Source organism: Petaurus breviceps, unplaced genomic scaffold, assembly GCF_028583685.1.
Source record: "Petaurus breviceps papuanus isolate PSGF00001 unplaced genomic scaffold, PetGlider_PUasm1.0 99, whole genome shotgun sequence".
NCBI lineage: Eukaryota > Metazoa > Chordata > Mammalia > Diprotodontia > Petauridae > Petaurus > Petaurus breviceps.
Window position 1 is genome coordinate 23,575,750 of NW_027187465.1, and position 14,160 is coordinate 23,589,909.

The window sequence follows — 14,160 nt, forward strand, 5'->3', positions numbered from 1 at the left end:
AAGAGGAGACATTAGGGTAAAAGCAAGTGAAAAAAGAAAAAGGGAGGGGAGAAAAAGGAGAAAGGAGGGGTAGGGAGGGAGGGAGGGAGACAGAGAGGGAAAGAGGGGAGAGAGAGGGAGGGAGGAAGAAAGAGGAAAGAGAGAGGGGAGAGAGAGAGCTGATCCTTGTGGAGCACTCCCAGAAATGGGATAATGGCCAAGGTTCAAGTGGGTAAGAGACTGGAGTGACAGGGACCCCAGAGGCCCGGGTCCAGATAACCCCCTGACCTGCCAACCTCGGCAGCATCCAGGGATGGAAGAGCCGCTATCCCACAACAGAGGGTACTTAACAAGGGCTATGCTGAGGCCCAAGCAACAACACATACTCAGTCCAGGCAAAGCCACGAATGAATGAGGAGAGGGAGTGAAAAAGGAAAGGAGCCTGTGCTTGCATGCCCTGGTCAGAGCTCTCCAAGTGCAGCAGACTCAGAGTGCACTTGGCAGATGTTTTTGTTTTTTTTAAATTGAATACAGCAATTTTTAAAAAAAAATTGAATAGCTCCCATTATATTAGCAAAATGAAAGCTGCCTGAAAGCAGCAAGTCTGCTCTGTCTTTGCCTTTGTACCTGGCACAGGGCATAGCACAGGTGCTGTACAGAACGGGAAAGAGGCCAGCCAGTGAGCAGCAGGCCCGGCCTCCCTCAGCACCCCCTGGCCTTAGTGCATCAGGCTGCCTCCACGGAAAGGCAAGCACCCAAGGCCTCCTGCGCTCTTTATAGTCTGGAAGGGAAGGGCTTCAGCTGGCCCCCAGTCCCCGAGTGCTCTGCACTGAGTACAGCCTTGACACGAACCATTCGTCCCTGTGGCCAACAGGGAAAGGACGGTGTTACTGAGCTGTGAGCAAGTTAGAGCAACCTGGGGAAGACTTGGGCACTAACGGAATGATGCTGGATAAAGAAAGCAGCACCATGGGGCAGCTAGGTGGAGTAAGAGCGCCGGCCCCAGCGTCAGGAGGACCCGGATCGGTTCCAGCCTCAGATACTTAACACCCACACAAAATAACTGACCGTGTAACCTTGGGCAAGTTACTTAACCCCGACTGCTTTAAAAAAAAAAAAAGAAAAGAAAAGAAAGCAGCACCAAGAGAGTTTACAAAATGACCAGGGATGTAAATGGGAAGGAAATAATTGAAGGCAAAGATGGCCACTTACAAGGACAGTTCCCTCCCTGGACAGGCGGGGAACTACAGGGGTGGAGTGTTGCATGCATATTGCATTGTTGCTATTTTTCTTTCCTACAAGGGAAGACTCTCTAAGGTGGCATTTAAGGGAGAGAGGAAATCTCAAAAAACAACAACAAAAACCCCACTGATATAAGAACAAAAAGTATCCACAAAACCTTGAACCTGACTCGACCATGGGATGTCGCAGAGGCCTGGATCTAGGTGAGTGTGCTGGCAGAGGCGGTTCTAGAGGACAGGAAGGGACTGGGGATGCGGCTCACTACCCTCCCCAGCTCCCAAGCCACCACCCCTCACCGCCAGAGCCTTTCCTAACTCCCATCGGCCCCTCCTGCCTCTCCGCGGTCTGCACCGTGTGCAGGGAGGGACGTGCCCGCACGGCCTGGCACACAGCGAATGCTTAAGAAGCACTTACCGGTTCCCTGCCCATCATCGTACCTGGCCGGTTGTCTGTGGGGGGAGACAAGAGGTCCCGCATCTGGGCATCCTTGAGTCCTTCCACCCACTGCACGTCTAGCGTCCGCAGCAGAGGACAGCTGGAGCTGCACAGGGCAGACACGGCAATCCAGGAGCAGCCAGACAGCAGCAGGTCACGGAGCCCTAGGGGGACACAGAAAAGCACGGGGTCAGCGGCTGGCTCCGCAGAGGAGCGCCCCCTCTCTGTGCTGGCCGCGGTGGGTGCGGGCCCACTCACCAGGCAGTCTGTTGATGAGCCAGCTGAGCTGCTTCTTGGAGATGTTGGTCCAGCTGAGGTCCAGGGTGACGGGCTGTCGGCGGATGATGCCGCTGAGCATCAGCGGGGTGATGGATTTGCAGTGGTTCAGGTCAATTTTGGTCCATAACCGCTTATCACAGCACCTGTGACCAACAGACACAGAGAGAAAGTGAGCACGGGCCGGGAAGGCACCGGGCACTCATGCCGGCCAGGCCCGAGAAGGGAGGAGCCTCCCTGGGGGACCCTGACAGGGTCATGCCCCAGAGCACAGGGCTCTTCACCTGGGGTGGATCAGGAACATGGATGGGAAAAAACATTTCATCTTTATTTCCACTAACCTCTAACTGAAATTTAGTTTTTCCTTCAATTTAAAGAAAAGGGAAAAAAGATTGTGACTGGCACTCAGAAGCTCTTCCAGGTGGCCAAATGCCACAGAAGGGAAAGAGCGTCTGAGCTGGGCCCATGGGGCTCAAACCCGCCTCCCTCGATGCCCCCACTTGGGCCCAGTCATCAGAACATCACTACCTAGGGATGCGCCCCAGGTGTCTGGCCCAGGGCCTGCCTTCCCCAGGGGCACTACGAGCTGCCCTGACCTGACGAACCCCCAAAGCCAGCGCCTCTCCCTCCTCACCAGCGGTTCCAGGTCTTGCAGACCCGCATGCAGACACAGAGGTCACTGTGGCTGAGGTAGCTGAACACGGCCATCCACACTTCCCGCTGCATGACGTGAGCGGCGCCGTCATCCAGGGGCAGCGAGTCTGGCGGGGGGCTGATGGGCGGCGGGCGGATGACGTGCCGCTCCATCTGGATGCACTTGGGTGGGGACAGGGACGGCGGGGGCCGCGCCGGAATACGGGGGGGGCTGCGCAGGCTGGGCATGAGCGGATGCCGCGGCTCACGGGGGGCCCCGTTGAGGCCCTTGCTGAAGCGGGGGGGCCGCTCTCCCCCTCCCAGCACGCGCTTGGGCTCCTCGTTCTCACTCTCCGGCTCTGACTTGATGGGCTGGTGGTTCTCGTTGGCCAGGCTGTTCTCGGTCTTCTGGATCTCCTGGTTCAGCTCCTTGCTCAGCTCCTTGCTCAGCTCCTTGTTGGGGAGCCGTCGTTTCCGGCGGACCTTCATTTTCTTGTCTGGGCCCTCGGCGCTCTCGGTGCTGGGTCCCGCAGTCGGGGAACTGGACCTGGACTGGTCGCTCTCCTTGCTCTTGGGGGGCGCCTCAGGTAGGTCTTCCTCGGGTTCCTGCTTGAAACGCCGAGGGGGCTTGTTGACCAGTCCTGCGCGGTCCTCAGCATTCTTCCAGGACCGCCGCTGCAATGACAAGGTGGACGGGCCTTAGAGAAAGGCATCCCTGGAGCACCCCAGCCCTGCCCTGGGGCCCCAGTACCCAGGGGTCCTGATATGCAGCAGACAGTGCAGGAAGCTAGGGGCCAGGCTCCCCCATCTCTAGGGGAGAGGAGTCTCAAACACAGAGGGTTCTGGGGCTTGGGGGGTGGGGAGGTACCTTTTTCCTGAAAAGCTTCTCCTCCTTGCTGAGTTTTAGCTGTCACAGGAAAGAAAGAACACAGAGCTTGGCCCCCATTTCTAGGGGCTGGCCCAGCCCCAACGCAGCTCTCCCATCCTTGCCAGGTCCATGGTCCTGAGAGAGCCTGGGAGCCAGAGGCAGGCAGGCCTCCAGCTCCAGCCCTTCCACTCCCGCGTCAACACCAGACTGACGGGCAGGTGGACCCTGCCTCTCTGCTTTGGGGGAAAGCAGAAAGGTATGGCTAGTGGCCAAGGAAGGAGCCAGGACTAGAACAAGAGGCCTTCCAGAAGGACTCACCAAACTAGGCTCCTTTCCTTCTGGGAACCTCAGATCCATCTACCAAATGCCTATGGAGGCCAGGAAAAGCAGAGCCCTCTGGAGGCAACGTCCCAGGAGAGCTAGGGTCCCAGCCACACAACAGAGGACACAGCAAAGGGGAGGAGGGGCTCCAGGCGCCACCCGGTGGCCAGGGGAGGGAAAAGTGGTCAGGCAGGCATGACCAGGATCCTGGAGAAGCCTTGCCAAAATGATAAACTGTCAAAGGCTTGCAAGGCGCTCTGCATGCATTAAACCACAACAGAGCTTTCTCCAAGAGATGGAACAGATACAGAGACCATTTGCTGCAAGGGGTGGGATGGGTCTGTCCTCTGCCAGGAACCAACACCTGAGAAAACTGGGAGGCATCTGATGCCTTCTGAACTCTGCAGTTTCTGGGGAGGCCTGGGCAGGGAGACACACAGAGCCTGCCTCGTGCACCCACAGCCCAGTGTGGAGCTGGGCAGGGCCCCCTCCCTGCTCTGGGGCACTCCTCTCTGCCTTCAGGGCAGTGCACAGACAGGACCCCTGGGTCCCATCCCCACGGAGCTCTAGGTCCCTGGGCCCGCTCTGCCCCCTGGGCCACGGGCCTGGTTCTGAGCTACAGCCCAGCTCTCTCAGGCACCGTGCCCACTGCCCAGCCCATCCCTACCCGCTTCCGAGTGTTTAACTCCTGGGGTTTCTCGAATTTCCGCTTCCTCCTCAAGTGAACTTCATCAGACTTCCTGCGAAGGATGGCGTCGGGGGGCACCTTCTTGGTGTGCTCTTCTGACTTGCGCCGGGCAGCCTCCTCGCACTCTCCTCTCCGCTTGGCTGAGTCCAGCCCCTCCTTGTTGTCCCGGTTCATCTTCTGCTCCTTCAGCAGTGAGCCAGGCAGGTTCGAGGCGTACTTGAACCCGGGGCCGCGCTTTTGCTTGTACGCCAAAAAGAGAAAAACACAAACAACCTTTATATCTTCGGACTGGGGCCTGCCTTCATTCACGCCGGCCCCTTGGGATGGGTTCTGGGGGCAGAGCTGCGGCCTGAGACCCTGGATGTGAACGAGCCAGCCCCAGAGGCCCATCCCCTGCCTAGCCCTGCTGTGACTCGCCCTTCCCGACCTGGGACCTGGCCGCTGACACTCACTTTCCCAGTCTTGCCAGCATGATTGCACTTTGGACACTCCCAGCAGTTGGGAAGCTCATCGTTGACCACACCGTCCGACTCCTTCACCTGTGTAAGAGAAGGCACGTGATGAGTGTGGAGGAGGAGGAGTAAGTCTCCCTCTGGGTCGTCACATTTCTGCACCCCCTTTCCACACCACCACCGGTCACCCTCTGGCCAGAGCCCCACCTTGTCCAGATCCAGGAAGAGCATAATGGATGTAAGGGGAGGATGGAGACAAGAACTAAACAGACCCTGGGAAGCACTCATCCCCTGGCAGCCTGGGCAGCCCCATCCCTGGGAAGCCTCCACAGTAACCCATATCCCTCTTTCTCTCTCCTCCCCTAGCCACCCTCATGCCTGCTACTGCCTGGGCTGGTGCCAGGGGTAAAAAAAGGCACCTGCTGGAGCCAAAGCATCATTTTCCTCTCAAAAAAAGTTGCCAGCTGATGCAGGAAGCTGGGCCTGGCCAGTGTCAGGGCTGAGGAATACACAGGATGAAGTCATCCTGCCCCTTGGGCACCCAGCTTCTATTCAGGTACAGTGAGGTCAGTCCTGAAGCACTAACTCCCTCAGCAAATGTCACAAGGGAAAGAGGGGAAATCCCTGGGGCCCCTGAAGGAACCAAGCAACTGGAGACTCCCAAAGGCTGCTGGATGAGGGAGTGAATGCCCAGTATGGCCAGAGAATGTCCCAGCTCAGGGGACAGGCAAACAAGTCAGCAATCTGAACTGGCTAAGAGAACTCCCACCCTTCCTCAGCGCCCCTCGCCCTCTGCCTCCACCTCCTTTTCTATGGGGGAGGGGGAGCTGGAGAAAAGACAGCTGCAGTGGACTCTGGGAGTTGTAGTACAGTGGTGATTATGACCAGGGTGGAAATTCCGACTGACTCCTCAGGAAACGCTCCTCTGAGATGAAGGTGGTGGCCACGCAGAACCCACCAGCTCCAGCCGCCAGAGGCCTTCCAGTGCCAGCCCCAGCAAACAGGCACCAATGGGTGTCTGCCCACGAGGGCTACAGTTTCTAAGTAGGAATGCCCAGGGTCCAAGATGCAGAGTCCACTGAGGCCTGAGTGCAGAGGGAGGAGGGGGCTAAGCCTGGAGTCGTAGGACCTCAGGCCTCCCCAGGTTTTCTGATGACACCAAGAGCTCTGGGCCCAGGACTGGTCAGAGGTGCACAGACCTCCCAGTGGCCGCCTAGATTATCTCACACCTGCAGTAACACACCACCTGTCTCTGGGAGGATGAACCACAGGGGACCAAGAGCCACAGGCTTTGGGCCTAGTTAACCATCCCCATTACAGAAGCCAGATTTAGAGGGCAGGGCAGGCCAGCACTCACCTTAAGGCATCCAGGGTGGATGATTTCATTGCAAATGGAGCACTCCATAAGCATGAGGTTAAACTTGCCCTCCTCCGCCTCCACCGTGTCTTCCTTTCCTGCCTCTCCACACACCAGACACACAGCAGTGTGGGGCAGCACAGGCTGTGACCACAGGAAAAAGAGGAAACAGGGAGAGTCAGGCTCTGCGAAAGGTGGCCTGACGCTCCGGCCCGGCCCCAGGGAGCTGTCAGGCCGGCTCCAGGAAGGTCGGGGCACAGACAAAGCCACCCAATGGGCTTCATTTCTGGGTGGAGGCACAACCTTGAGTTTACCCTGACACCTTGGGCCTGGGCAAAGTGGGACCAGCGTGCTGCAAAGCTGAAAAGGGAGAGCTCAGAGGCCGGGAGCGGGTCAGGACAAGCTTCCCAGGAGGGAGTGTGAGCATGAGCCAGCAAGCACCCGAAAGGCAGGATGGCAGCAAGACCAGGAGTGTGCTCAAGCTGGGCTCCGTACAGAGCAGGGCAAGGGAAGAGAAAGAGAAGGAAGGGCCACTGAGTCAGCCAATCTGGTGAGGGTCTGAACAAGGGCAGAAGAGGGAACGGAGCACAGAGCCCCGAGCACCTGCAGGTCAGACCAGAGGGGGCAGGGGGTTAGTGCCACAATGCAGGGTGGTCTGGGCACCAATGCAAGAAGGACCAGAATGAGAAGCTGGGTTTGGAGTCGGGGGCCAGGTGAGGATGACCTCACGACATGCACTTTGGGGAGTACGTGCCCTGGGCAATGGGACAGGGGTAGGTCCAGAGGCAGACATGCAGAGCTGGCAGTCACCTGAGCAGAGGCAACAGCAGAGAGCCCCTGAGCAGACAGATCACAGGAGCACGTAGATGAAACCTTAAAAAGCCATCACGTGTAACCCCTTCCTTCTACAGGTGGGGAGCCTGGGCTCAGAGAGGTCAGGTGACTTGCCCAGGGTGGCACAGCTGCTAAGTCTCAGGGGATACAAACCTAGTCCCATCTAACTCTTCAACATCTCACGCTGCCTCTAAGGCCGTGAAAACTAGCAAGGGCCAGAAGTTGAGGTGTGGGAACAGCCATCAAGGGCCTCCTCAGTCTCCTTATTCCTTCTGAGCTTCTGGGTAAGAGCCAGAGGTAGCTAGACAGGTCGGTGCACAGATGTTGGGTCTGGGGTCAGGAAGACCTGAGTTCAAATCCAGCCTTAGACACTTACTAGCTGGGTGACCCTGGGCAAGTCACTCAACCTGATTGCTTTAATCCACTGGAGAAGGAGATGGCAAAACCACTTCAGTATCTTCGCCAAGAAAACTCCATGAACAGTATGGCCCACAGAACCAGACATAAGTGGTCACCAACAACAAAGTGCTAGGGAGAAACAGCCAGCTGGGCTACGGCCACTGCCCCGAGCCGGGCAGTGCTGCTGGGCAGGACAGGGCTCCCCCGAATAACAGACTTATCATCTGTCTGGGAGGGCAGCTGTCCAGGGGCAAGGCCATGCCCAGAAGGGCTCAGCTGGGGCCTTCCTGGCCGTTCTGGTCTGCCACAGGTCAGTCACTGAGAATGGAGTCCAAGGTGCCCCAACAGGCTGTCAGTCACCCCTTATGTTATGCAGGAGTCCCAGGGAAATCAGGCGCTCACCTTCCACCAAGACCTTTTCCTTTGAAAGCAGGAAAGGAAGAACCTAAAACTACCATCAACCCAACTACAAACCACCGGCAGCCGGGTCACTGACAGGACCTGCTGCTGCTGGGGGGTGGCGGTGGGGAGCTGCATAGAGAGGAATTTGAAAGCTACGCTCTGTAGAGACCAACCTTAGTGAGGATGGAAATGACTGTCTGTTCCCCAAGGCAGATGGGCCAGCCATCTCCTGAAGGGGAGCCCAGGAGCCCAAAGAAGCTTCATGGCTGCCCACAGGATGGCTAAGTGAGGGCCCTCTCCATCGGGGGGTCTCTTACCCCTCAGTTTTGCATTTTCTCCTCCAGGCCTCATAGCAACCTTCAAGCAGCAAAGGGGTGAAATCCAGGAGGAGGGGGGACTAGTAACAGCATCATCTGGGAAAGGGGTCTCATAAGGAGGGAGCCAGGGAATTAATAACAAAGAAGGTCCAAGCCCAGCAGCCTGTGTGTACACAAGGGTCATGTCTCTGAGACTCAGCAGGGAGCTCCTGGCTCAGTCATCCCCGAGCTCAACGGAAAGGGGAAGAGGAGGGACATGCAGGGACAGGCTGAAAGGGCAAAGACGCCCTGGCCCTGACAAGGCCTGCAGGCACTTACTGCAATGCACTGTCTCATGATGCAGGACTGCTTCATCCGCCCGGGCCCCCCAAACTTCTTCATGTCCTTGCAGAAGTGACACTCGCCGCACTCGGTCCGCAAGCAGGCCTCGCATTTGCGGCATCTCGTCCGTCGCCGGCGCGCCCCTGCTGTCGTCCGATTGGCGGCCAACTTCACTGCTGAGGCTGGGCCCAGCTTCCCCTTGGGCCGACCTACCGCCCGGTTCTGCAAGACGTCAGAAAACGTGCCTTGGTGAGGAGCTGCCCCAAGAAGGCCCCGCAACTGTGTCCTCACGGGGACAGCCCACGTGTCCTCTGCATCTCTGCTGCCCTCTGAGGGAGCTCATCCAGGGTCTTTCTCCCTAACTTCCAGCCCCATCACAAGCCCTAAGGCTTCCTCCAACTCTGAAGCACATCCCACACTCAGCTGCGTTCCTTTGCTCAAAACCTATCTTAAAAAACCCAAACCCCAAACAAAAAAAGACCCACAAACATTAGAGGTAGTGCAGGGCCATGGAAAGAGTGCCAAGTTTGGAGTCAAGTTCAAATGTAGGTTCAAATGAACCCGAGTTCGAATCCCAGCTTGGCAATGTATCTAAGTGATCTTAGGCAAGTCACTTAAACCTAACAGCAGCACCTACCTCAGAAGATTGTTGTAACAATCAGACCAGATTAAAAGCACTTTGCAAACCTTGAGGTATTCTAGAAATGCCATTATCACCCAACTGTTCCAGGCCCAAGCCTCCTCAGTTGTAAAATAAATAATGTAATAATAAATGATAAAAAAAATAAATAATTTCTAGGGCAGGTTGGGGATTGCAAACAGCTCTCTCGATGCTCACAGCCCGTTTTACGCAAGAGGAGACTGAGGCAGGATCTGGCCTCCCCCAGCTCTGAATCTAAGAACCTATAACAGAATCCTGTAACAGGAGGTAGTGCTCCCAGGCTGGGCAGGAAAAGGCAAACTGTCCATCTCCCTTCTCCTCACCTGGGCCTGGGATCTGTCTCCTAGCTGGTCTATGGTATTCTACACTGCTTGAGTCCGAAACCACTTTTTACAGCCTACCAAAAGCCTTCACATTAACCCCAGGACCCTTCTGAAGGCTCAGTGTTGGGAAAGGAGACATCTGCCACATTTTAGGGAGTTCATTTTAAATTCTGGACCACCCCCTTCCCAGGAAACCACCCAACTCAATCTTTGTTCCAGCACACACGTCCAGAAACACCCTGGCTATGGAGGAGAGGAAGAGCAGAAAGTCCTCTCTACCTCTGGGGCCTCAGATCCCAAGGGGCGCCTCTGGGAGGAGAGCAGGCCTGAAAGAACTTCCCCAGCAGAGTGAGAGCACCGGGAGAAAGCCCTGCCTTCAGTTACTAGGCAGGAAACCTTGGGCAAGTTCCTTACACCCTGAGGTCTGGACCTCTGAGGCCTCTGGTGGCCCCAACTCTGGCTCCCCCTCCTCCCCTACCCCCCACAATGGCCATTCTCCCAGATCACTTCTCTATGTAGGAATTTTACATTTTACATTTTCCTCCCCTCTGATGTCAGGTCCTGCCGAAATGTGACTGAATTCACAATGGGGCACAACTACCCTCCTTCTGTGATCATGAAGTCATCTATTTGGACCTCAGAAACCCCTTTTGCAGGTGAGGAAACTGAGACGCAGAAGGTAAATGTCTTGCCCAGGGTCACCCAAACAGCCAGTATGGAATTAGGTGCAATCCGACATGTTCCAGGGCAGAAGAGGGCTCTCCAGCCACCCATCTGCCTGCCTTGCCTCTCCTCTCCTTCCAGGCTCAGGCCAACTGGCCCATTCAAGCTGGGTCTCACCCCCCAGGGAAGGGCCTGCCCACAATCAGGGAGGAGTATAAGTAAAGGGCCTCACCACTGACCATCTCAGCCCCGCCTCCCACCAAGCCAAGAGCTTCTAGGACAACAGGGAGGCACAGCTGACTGTGGAGAAGCAGGAGAAGAAGGGAGCAAAACAAGACAGCGTGGGGGAAAGAAGCAAGGGAGCACCCACTGGGTCCAGTAGCGAGGAAGGGCAGTGAGAACCCTTGCGTCAAAGACCACAGGATCCAAAACCTGGAGCCGTAAAGGGGCTTCGAGGCCAGCCTGTCCAATGCCTTCATTTTGCAGATGGGGAAACTGAGGCCAGAGAGGGGCGGTGCCTTGCCTACCCAGGCACATAACTGAGCCAGGTTTCAAACCCAGATCTTTCCTGACTCCTCTTCAAGCACACTGCCCCGTCTCCATCAAAAATGCTATAAATGGCAGGTGGACTTTTAGCAGGAAAAAGAAAAAAATGAATGAGACAACCCATTATAGGGCCCACACACCATGTAATTTCTAAAAGATCTTTTATTTGTATAGCATTTTGTTTTTTTGCCACTTTCCCTCAACTCATCCATCCAACCAAACATCCATCCACCCACCCACTGATGCACCCCCTACGATGTCCAAATGCAATGCCCAAGTTCATGCTAGGGATAAGACAAAGCATGGAGGGACAGACTGCCTGGGGCAAGGCCACAGATTCCCCCTAGCCAGAGATCCTTATGCCAAGCCTGAGGACAGAGGAACAAAGGGTCATGGGGACCCTTCCAATGTGGACGTGAAGGGCACACTCAGAGGGAGTGGATCTGGCCCACATCATCTCCCTGGCCCAAACACAAGCACCCTACATTGACCTGGTAAGCCAAGGTATGTCTGTGGTCTCCAAAAGACTGCAGCTGCAGGCCTCCCAAGGGCATGGGTGGTCTCTGGGTCCCCAGCACAGAGCCTGGCAATGCTTGGTGCTTAATAAACACTCGATTAATTGATTGGTAGAAAATGTACTGACAGATTATCAGGGACAGGAGAGATTTAAACCTACAGGAGCCCTTAGAGGTCACCAGGTCCAACCCCCTCATTTTACAGCTGAGGAAATGAAGGCAAAGAGGTGAAGGGACTTGCCCAAGGTGAGTACCAAGCAGGATTTGAGCCCAGGTCCTCCTCTGCCCTCTCCACACTGGAGCCCTCCAATGGCCCTGCTATGCTTTGGAGGGAGAGAGCATGGGCCATGGCCAATGAGAAAGTGTCTGGAAGGGGAAGGATGAGTGAAGGAGTGGCCTCGCTGGCAGAGTCAGCAGAACAGGAAACACATAGGGTGGCCAGGCCAGGACGTGGACCCTGAGACCAGCCCCTGATCCATGAACCACACCCCTGAAGGGTCTGTAAATGCCAAAGACGTTAGGAAGATGCAGGCCAGATAGCCACAGGCTCCTCCACTCCACAGCCTGCCTCTCTCGTCCTCCAACCACTGTGTTCACCAGGAACCCAAATGAAACAAAAAGTACCAGATACAGACAAGTGAATACAGACTCTCCCTCCCCCCAAGGGACGATGGAAGGCAGTAGAGGGCTTCTGCCTCACCCTCAGTTCCTACTGGCCATCTAGTTCAATTCTCTCCTCTTACAAGGGAAGAAACAGGCCCAGAGAGGCTGGTGAGGTGACTGTTCCAGGGTCACACAGGCAGTAAGTGACAAAGCTAGAATGTGAACTGCAGACACCCTGACCTCCAAATGGGCTCCCAGGCCCTCAGAGCCAGCAGATCAGAGGGAGAACGGATCTCAGAAGCCATCGAGTTTAACACTTACTGAACAAGAGCTCCCTCTACAACTCAAAGAAACCTCCAATGCCTCCCTAGTACCACCAGGCAGAAAACATATTCCTCAGCATGGTTTTCAAAGCCTCCCACAACTTCTTCCAGGCCCTCTGGAAGTCACTCCACATTCATGATCCTTAAGCATCAGTCATGCTGGCCTGTGGGTTCTTTCCTCATCTGTGAAATTCCATCTCCCACTCCCAGGCCTCTGCACAGGCCAAGTCCCCAGTACTCCAAATCACTAATAATTAGAGAAATGCAATTAAAGCAACTCTGAGGTACCACCTCACACCCATCAGATTGGACAAGACGAGAGAAAAGGAAAAGGACAAATGCTGGTGGGGCTGTGGCAAAAGAGGCACAAGGATGTCCCACTGATGGCCAGCCTTTCTGGAAAGCAATTTGGAGCTACAATCCAAAAAAGTTATCAAGCTGGGCATGGCCTTGGGCCAAATGAGGCCACTACTAGCTCTGTATCCCAAAGAATCAAAGGCAGAGGAAAAGGACCCTTTTTGTGGTGGCAAAGACTTGGAAACAGGATGTCTGTCAAATCTATGAGATGACAGAATATTACTATCCTGTAAGAAATTAAGGAGATGATTTCAGAGAAACCTGAAAAGACTTGTTTGAACCTCAGTGAGCAGAACCCGCTTCTTGTTAGAGGAGTAATGAAGTCTCAGCATAGACTGAGATCCCCTTTTGGGGGGGACATAAGTCAATGCAGTTTTGTATGACTTCACATCTGTAACAGGGGTTTTGGTTTTTCTTGCTTTCTAAATGTTGGGGGTGAGGAGGAAGGTAAGAGGGAAAGAATGAGGACCTGAATAAACTCTTCAGGTGCTCACTGACTCTTACGCCCCTCACGGAGAGTGAGGGCCAGCACTATACCTATGACACTCAATACTGCTATCCAAATGGTGTCTTAGATAAGGGAAGGGGGATGCTGAGAAGGGCCCTCCCCACCTCAGTTTTAGAAAAACCAACCCGTAGAGCCAGGGAGCCCAAGAAGTCTCAGGCCCCAGGGCCTGAGTCAGAAGGGAGCTTCAGGGCCATCTAGCTCTGCCCTTTTGAACAACAATCGCCTCTACAACACAGCCAATGAGTCACTAGCTTGAAGCCCACTAATGGGGCTAACAGGCTCCGTTCCCAAGCTGCCCATTCCACCTTGAAATCTTGCTCTCTGTGACAGTCCTCTAGACTTGCAGCCCATCAGCCTGACCCAGGCATCAGGCCCGTTTCATACTGCTACAGGAAGCCAACAATCTCTCTTTAGACCTCAGGGTCACCAGAAGGTGGCTAAGTAACCCATTATAATAAACCTAAGGGACTGGTAAGTAGATACTGGGATAGTTAGATGGAATAGTGGATAGAGTACCAGGCCTGGAGTCAGGAAGACCTGAGTTCAAATTTGGCCACTACTTATTACCTGTGTGACCCTGGGAAAGTCACTTCACCCTGTTTGCCTCAGTTTCCTCATCTATAAAATGAGCTGGAGAAGGAAATGGCAAAATCACGCTAGCATCTAGGCCCAGAAAACCCCAAATGGGGTCATAAAGAGTCAGACATGACTAAAAAAAGACAGAACAAGAAGCAGACATTTGGAATAAGAAGGAAATGGTGAATGGAGCAACAGCAGAAATGGACTCCTTGGTGGGTCACCAAAGAACTAGGGGTTCAGAGCTGGAATTTCATGAGGCCCTCCCTCATTTTACAGATGGGGAAACTGAGGCCTGCTGAAGTGACTTGCCCAAAGTCATACAACTAGTGACTATCTGGGGTGGGATTGAAACCCAAGGCGTGCTGACTCCAACCCCTACCCCAGCAACTCCAGCAACCCCAGCAAGAGGCCTCACAACTGGAGACAGCACACTGACTGAGGAACCCAGAACCTTAGCCCTCGGAGGAACCGGGGTGGCCGTCTGGCCAGGTCCATGCCCCAAACAGAATCCCTGTGCCTGAAGGCCTCCACTGCAGGGGAAGCTGCCCCCAAGCTGCT

The 14,160-nt window shown here is 55.1% G+C and overlaps 1 protein-coding gene across 2 annotated transcripts in view; it reads right to left on the reverse strand.

Annotated features, from left to right (window-relative positions):
* Positions 1-14,160, reverse strand: part of KDM2B (lysine demethylase 2B) — a 138,298-nt gene that overhangs the window by 2,448 nt on the left and 121,690 nt on the right. Inside the window, exons 13-20 of one of the 2 annotated variants that reach the window (XM_069081585.1) lie at positions 8,522-8,746; positions 6,252-6,395; positions 4,895-4,981; positions 4,422-4,682; positions 3,434-3,472; positions 2,567-3,240; positions 1,915-2,078; positions 1,659-1,820 (exon numbers count right to left, since the gene is read on the reverse strand). In XM_069081585.1, coding sequence (XP_068937686.1) covers positions 1,659-1,820; positions 1,915-2,078; positions 2,567-3,240; positions 3,434-3,472; positions 4,422-4,682; positions 4,895-4,981; positions 6,252-6,395; positions 8,522-8,746 — 1,756 coding nt within the window. The remainder of the gene's footprint in view (positions 1-1,658; positions 1,821-1,914; positions 2,079-2,566; positions 3,241-3,433; positions 3,473-4,421; positions 4,683-4,894; positions 4,982-6,251; positions 6,396-8,521; positions 8,747-14,160) is intronic. The other variant, XM_069081586.1, reaches the window with a different exon arrangement.